General features: G+C 49.8%; 1 protein-coding gene across 1 annotated transcript; it reads left to right on the forward strand.

The window, feature by feature from the left end:
• Positions 1-4,533: 4,533 nt before the first annotated feature.
• On the forward strand, positions 4,534-5,779 carry LOC124688534 (sterol carrier protein 2-like). The gene is made up of 4 exons (XM_047222200.1): positions 4,534-4,823; positions 4,920-4,980; positions 5,099-5,198; positions 5,301-5,779. Exons 1-4 carry the CDS (start codon positions 4,698-4,700, stop codon positions 5,380-5,382), a joined length of 369 nt encoding a protein of 122 aa, XP_047078156.1. The 5' UTR covers positions 4,534-4,697; the 3' UTR covers positions 5,383-5,779.
• The last annotated feature ends 606 nt before the right edge of the window (positions 5,780-6,385 follow it).

The raw sequence follows: 6,385 nt of genomic DNA on the forward strand, positions 1-6,385 counted from the left end.
AACAAAGCGGCGACGGCGGAGGCGATTTTGGTCGCGGGAGCCCGAAGAGGATTAGGGTTAGAGAGTGAGGGAGGAAGACGACGCGACTGGGTCGGTTGGACCGAGCCCAGTGGGCTGGTCCAACCTAACCAGCTCGGTCGCCTGACAGGTGGGCCCGAGGGGTATTTTGGACATTTCCAAAATACCCATTTAAAATGAGTGTTTCTAAGAAATTTAAAAAATAGAATATAGCTCTAAAAGAATAATTAAAAATATGAAAACTGATCAGCATAAAATTCTCTACTTGAATAAAATATCAAAGAGAATTTTTGAAGACAACTAAGAATAAGTCTTAATTTGATGATTTAAATAAACATTTAAATCACACATATTATTTTTCAATAATAAAAATAAGTCCATTAATGCATTTGGACTTCAAAAACACCTTGACAACATTTCAAGGTTGTATTTACTCTAAATATAGTATCTCCAAATTATTCTTAGTATTAACCTCTTACATGAAATAATAACGACATCGGAAGGGGGAACAAACCCTAAAACTCGGAATCATGCATAATTGCTTCTTTAACCATTGCCCTTATCGGACAATGATGCTATTTTTCAGAACCGAGAGGACAAGGGTCGGTCCACACCATCCAACCGCAGAACTTTGCGGTGTTCGAGCAAGTTCATCGCTTGCTCATGTCATTTGAGTATCTTTATCAAATTACTTGCAAAGTACTATGATTATCACTATTGCATAAAAACCAAAACCAATACTTTCATAACTATGAATATGACTATGTGGTGGGCAATGGAACCATGGATTGTGTGGATATGGTGGAGGTTCCATTGCAAGGGTTTATATCCATCTAGGATTAAACAACAAATGTCGTCCAGTGATTCTTGTGCCGTAATACCCGTGTTAACCATAAGATCCGGAGTGGGACGGAGTAGTCAAAAGTGTTTCCACCTCTCGTTCATCAACGGATGCGCTTTACCGTAGACACTTGTATCTCGTCGGGGCAAGCGGTTGGCTGGGGAAGCCTTAAGTCCCCACGGCATAGTCCGTAGACACTTGTCGCTCGAAGAACAAGCGGTTGGCTGGGAAGCCTTAAGTCCCCACGGTATTGCGGTCTATGATGGGTTGCGGCTACCGGCGAAGGAGTTTGGTTAACGAGTCCCAAACTGTTGTCGTGGTCGGGGTCCACCCGTGAGTGGGAATAATGGGACCGGCGAGGACCCAGGGTCGGGGTATGCAACAAAGGGTGGGTGTTCGAGGTAGCGGAGGAACATGATTGACTAGACCTTATACCGGGCCTCACACCATAGGAAGTGTGGACGGGAAAGCTGCCCGGTTGGCACCAAGGTTAAGATCTCTTATGGGTAAAGCAACACACCTCTGCAGAGTATAAAGAAGCGTGACTGTCACTCCCTGTTCCGGGATATGGAACTCGCGAACGCGGCCGGAAAGGAACTCCATGAAGTTCTAGTAAACCGGTGAAGGCCGACGGACATAGCTCTTTGAAATAAAAGCAATCTCTTGAAGAAATGTTTATCAAAACCTGCATTGATATTAGACTTTCTGGTCTAATATCGTAGCTAGTGCATTAAACACCTCTTATCTATAATGAACTTGTTGAGTACGCTCGTACTCATCCCACTCTTAAATCCCTTGCTTAGATTGTCTGAATCGTCTGGAGGAGGACTACGACAACCATGAAGGAGCCGAGATCATCGGCTATGAAGAACCAGACCTCTCGGGAGGTATTGAAGGCGTAGACTACCTCATAGTCTACGGAACCGGGAGGCTTCCGGAGGAGATCAAGCCTAGAAGCACCGAGTAGTAGTAGTAGCCGAGCGAGTGGGAACTCTTAGTATTTAGCTGCTCGAGGTAATAAATGTATAACCTAGTGAAACTTCTATATTGTAAGTTAAGTTGGGTTCGCCTCGAACCCAGGAGTATCCCTCTTAGGACCCAAGAGGAGCTCCAAGACAATATATGTTTGATGCTTGTAATAATAAGTGAATGAGTTATGGACCCTGCTATGTTCTGTTGTACTACTCTGAGGGATGTAATATTTGCGGAATGGTACTTCGTGAATGTTATATCAACGACTGGCATACTACAACATGCAGTGGTACGCAGGGTCACCACACACCCCCTCCCTCAATAGCTGCTCCAAGTTATGACCACCGCCACATGTCTCCCTCCTGCGCACTCTTCGCGGATAATGACGTCGCCGATGTTGCAGAAGAGGAGAAGGGGTAGTCGATGCTGCAAGGACGATCATCGGAGTTGCGGGATCATGCCGCCTTCTCCCCCTTCTCTTGACGTGGCGCAGCCATTGCAAAAGCCATCGCCCTTGTTTCAAAAGGAAGGTTTTCAATAGTACCACCACTGCTGCCAGCGCCCGCCGCTGATGCTGCAAGGACTGGGCGGTGCTGCTGTCAGCGGCTAGCGTCGGTGCTGCAAGTCGTCTCACGATGCTCCGATGCTGTAAAGGGTTGTTGTTGGAGCTACAAGGGGCAGCCAGTGTTGCTGCAAGCTGCAATTTGTCGCACCTTCGTGCCGGTGCAAAGGGTGGGAGTCGAATGTACAATCCCCTTTCATTGGTGCTGCAACATCGTATGCTCTTTTATGGCGGTGGAGGGGTTGGGGGAGTTAGAAAGAGAGCAGTGAGGGGACATGCGAGAGTCGGTCTCTGAAATGGATCAATGTGAATGAATTTTGATCGGACGGTGGGCAACAAATGCAATGGGACGGTGTGGATGACACCTAGCAGTCAGACTTGATTTAACGCCGGTGATGCTACATCAGCGATGCTCTTCTCCGACGGCGGTGAGGGGTGCACGAGGAAGAGAGAACAGCGAGGGGACATGCAGACTATTTAACATCATACCGCCACGACCCCAGCCTAACCCTCCTCCCGCACCCCAGCCTAACCGCCGCCACCGGTAGCGCCACCGGGGCAAAGTCCCACGGGGCGTGGCGGCGGCGGGGGCTCCTCCTCGACGCCTGGTGACGGCGGCTAGATCTCCCTCCTTGATGCATGGCGGGCGCGTACATGAGTCGGGCGGCGGCGGCCTGCGCTGCGCCCCTTCTCCCGTCGGCTCCCCTGGCGGCCGGCGCGTGGGATGGGCGGCGGCGGCCAGCGCTGCGGCCTCCCTCCTCCCGTCGGCTCCGCAGCACTCCGGCGAGGGTTGGTGGTGGGCGGCGGCCGGGCTCATGGCCTGCGCCATTTTCACCCCGCCTCTTGCCTGGTGAGTGGAGGCGATCTCGGGCTTCACCCGCGACACGAGGTCGCCCGGGCGGCAACCTTGGGTACGACGGTGGAGGTGGCCCTCTTCTTCGCCGGAGAGGGTCGGCCTGCGGTTGGTGGTGGTGGATCTATCGATCTATCACCGCGTTCGACGGCGAGATGGAGATGCTTGGAAGCGGCGACGGGGTCGCGGTGGAGGGCTGGCATGGCCGGCCCGGGATAGTCGCCGACGTGGGGGTCCGACCCGAATAAAGGTGGTGGTCCTAGGGTCTCTCTGCGTGAAGAGGAAGACCCTGCCGGAGGCCTGGACTCGTGATCTAGCCGGAGTGTTGAGTTCGGAAGGCTCCGCATGGCGAATGTAACGTGCTTTTGCCTGGACTTTGCTTTGGATCGGTGGTATTCGGTCGTGCGCACCCATGCTTTTATTCCGACCGATTGGTTCTGGAGGGAGCGGCGCGAAGCTCTTTTTCTGTGTTGACATCAAGTGACTATGAATCTATGATGAAAGTCGGAAGAAGGGAAGTTCATGAAGGCCGGAGGGGAGGACTAGCTAAGGGAGGTTCAAATCTCCGCGTTGTTGAGGGATTTGCTTGGTGTTCCGTGCTTCACGGCAGCGGTATGAAAGTGGGGGCGATAACACATGTGAAGTTCAGAGTCCTACCTTTCAGGGTGAAAACCCAAGGTCTGGCCTTAACTGGTTGTGCCTAACAATGATCTTGTTGGAGGTATTGTTTTGAGAGCGGGAACTATCTTCAGGGTGAAAACCTAAGATCTTTGATCGGACGACGACGACGATGGTGTTACCACACTGTTCCCTTCTTGGAGGCGTCGTTTTTGGAGAGTCTGTACTTCAGGTGTTGTCTTGGCGGTGGATGTATTGCTATTGTTAGGCCCGAGATACTGTAGCGGAATTTTTGTTTCTTAGTTTCCTTTTTCCTTTTTTTGGCTGTGTGCATCCGTAGTGCCATTAGGGTGGTGCGTTGTTACAGAGGCTAGGTGTAATTGGTATCGTTTTGATAGAAAAATTTAACATAATACCAAAGGCCTTCCTAAAGAAGATTTTTGTAGTTTTACGTGCACGGCGAGTTGTGTCCTCTGGAATGTTACAAGTCCCATCATGTAGCCCAACGGCCACGGTATCATCAATTCACAAACTCGGCACCATGACAGCGATAATTCGCGTGAACCGTACGTGCTGTTGCAATCAAAAATCTTGCAATCGTGGGAGCAAATGCAAGTTAGGGAGCGCACAACGACTAACCACCGGACAGCGCCACCGCGGCCTGGCCGAGTCCCGTGCCCGCACGCCTCCCCTCCCCTCCCCTCCACGGTGGTTGGAGCCGTACTTGCGTCCATTATAGAGCCACTTCATCATCTCCCACAGTCCCAAGATCCCAAACCCCATCCCCTGTCCCGAAATCCAGAAGCCAGCTCAATCCCTGTACGTGCGCCGCAATGGAGGCGAGCAAGCTCAAGGCGGCCAGGCTCCTGGAGCAGATGAGCGCCCACCTCGCCACCGACGCCGGCAAGGAGATCTGCGACAAGGTCGGCTTCGTCTACCAGCTCCACATCTCACCCAAGGTATGTACTCCCAATCCCCAACACCCATCTGTTCTTCAGCGGAATCTTTCTCCGTCTCCCCCGCTGAACTGGCTTCGCGCGATTCCGATCTGACAGAAGATGGGCGTCGACGAGGAGATCTTCGTCGTGGACCTCAAGAAGGGCTCCGTCTCCACAGGTCCCAGCTCCCACCCTCGATTCGTGTCGTGTCGTGTCCGCCGGGCCTCAGTTTTTTGTTCGTTCTTGGTTCGTGTTCCTGACAAAATTCTTCACTGTTCTTTGGCCTCGGCGTGCAGGGCCGTACGCGGGGAAGCCTGACGCGAGCTTCACCTTCACGGACGACGACTTCCTCGCCATCTCCAGCGGCAAGCTCAACCCGCAGATGGCATTCATAAGGTGAGGCAACTAGGAAGTGAAGAATCACATACTTTTCCGCTGGCGATTCAGAATTTTTTCTGTCAAGGATCGCGTGGATAAAAGTGCTTGTTTGCTGCGCAGGGGTAAGCTGAAGATCAAGGGGAGCATAAGCGCGGCGCAGAAGTTCACGCCTGACATCTTCCCCAAGCCCTCCAAGCTGTAGAAGTCTGAATTACCATGTCATACCCATCTGTTAATAAAGGTTTTGGCTATATATGTTTCTTGATGGCAACTGTGGTGTGAGCAAAGGGAGGGGATTGTTACAGTTCAAAAAAAAAGGAGGGGATTGTTGCTGGTGAGAGTTTGTGTACCTAAACCACCACACGAACAACATAGTTTCAGTGTTTCATGGTCTGGATCGGTTCGCGTCTCACTTTACTCGAGTTCATGGATAGAAAAACATAGTGGTGTGTATTCTGATGATATCTGAACTGAAGAAAGCTAGTCACTTTTTACTCCTAAAGATTGTGCTCGATTCGCCATGTACTGGCACTTCTGAAGGTGTTATCTTTATCTCTCCCACGAGAAGTATATCAGCAAGCATGAAATGAACCAACATAGTAATAGCCTAATAGGCCACATTGTCGTGCTTCGTGTGGACTGGACTTCAGAATTATGCACAAAAAGGGCATCTTTCTGGACCGAATTAGGGTCCATCTTGATCACCTGATGCAGAAGAATTCATAAGAGATTTTCAGGATCGTGGAACTCAATCGAGATTCCATACCCAACATGTATGAATGTCATGGAATTGGAACTGTCATTTCAATTGGAAATTTCGGAAATGTCATTTCAATTGAAAATTTCAGTGATCTACCAAATGAACGAGGTGTGTCAAACAATTGACAGAATTGATTTTCACATGTACGGCCCAAAAGTGTACACAGTGATATTTTGACTTTTGAGAAATATACTTTTTTTTCCAATCAAACTCAGAACGATATGGCATGTTTGAATCCACTTCAGTAATACAGATTGTCTAAAAATGAAATAAACACAATGGAATCATTTTAAGAACATTTGCTTCTGAATTAACATCTGCGAATCATTGAATTGGCCACTGAAGTAGACAAATCAGTTTTATGTACCTCCCTTAGCTTCTTCAGTCACATCCCTTAGCACCATCCTAGGGAGTGCAATATTAATTAACAAGGTTAGCAATGGTA

The sequence above is a fragment of the Lolium rigidum genome, chromosome 2 (genome assembly GCF_022539505.1).
Source record: "Lolium rigidum isolate FL_2022 chromosome 2, APGP_CSIRO_Lrig_0.1, whole genome shotgun sequence".
Taxonomy (NCBI): domain Eukaryota; kingdom Viridiplantae; phylum Streptophyta; class Magnoliopsida; order Poales; family Poaceae; genus Lolium; species Lolium rigidum.

Bases quoted from the DNA above. Each gene is read 5' to 3' on its own strand.
- LOC124688534 (XM_047222200.1), top strand. From the start codon at position 4,698: ATGGAGGCGAGCAAGCTCAAGGCGGCCAGGCTCCTGGAGCAGATGAGC. The intron at 4,824-4,919 runs GTATGTACTCCC...CCGATCTGACAG, and splicing joins AGCTCCACATCTCACCCAAG to AAGATGGGCGTCGACGAGGA. The intron at 5,199-5,300 runs GTGAGGCAACTA...TTTGCTGCGCAG, and splicing joins CCGCAGATGGCATTCATAAG to GGGTAAGCTGAAGATCAAGG.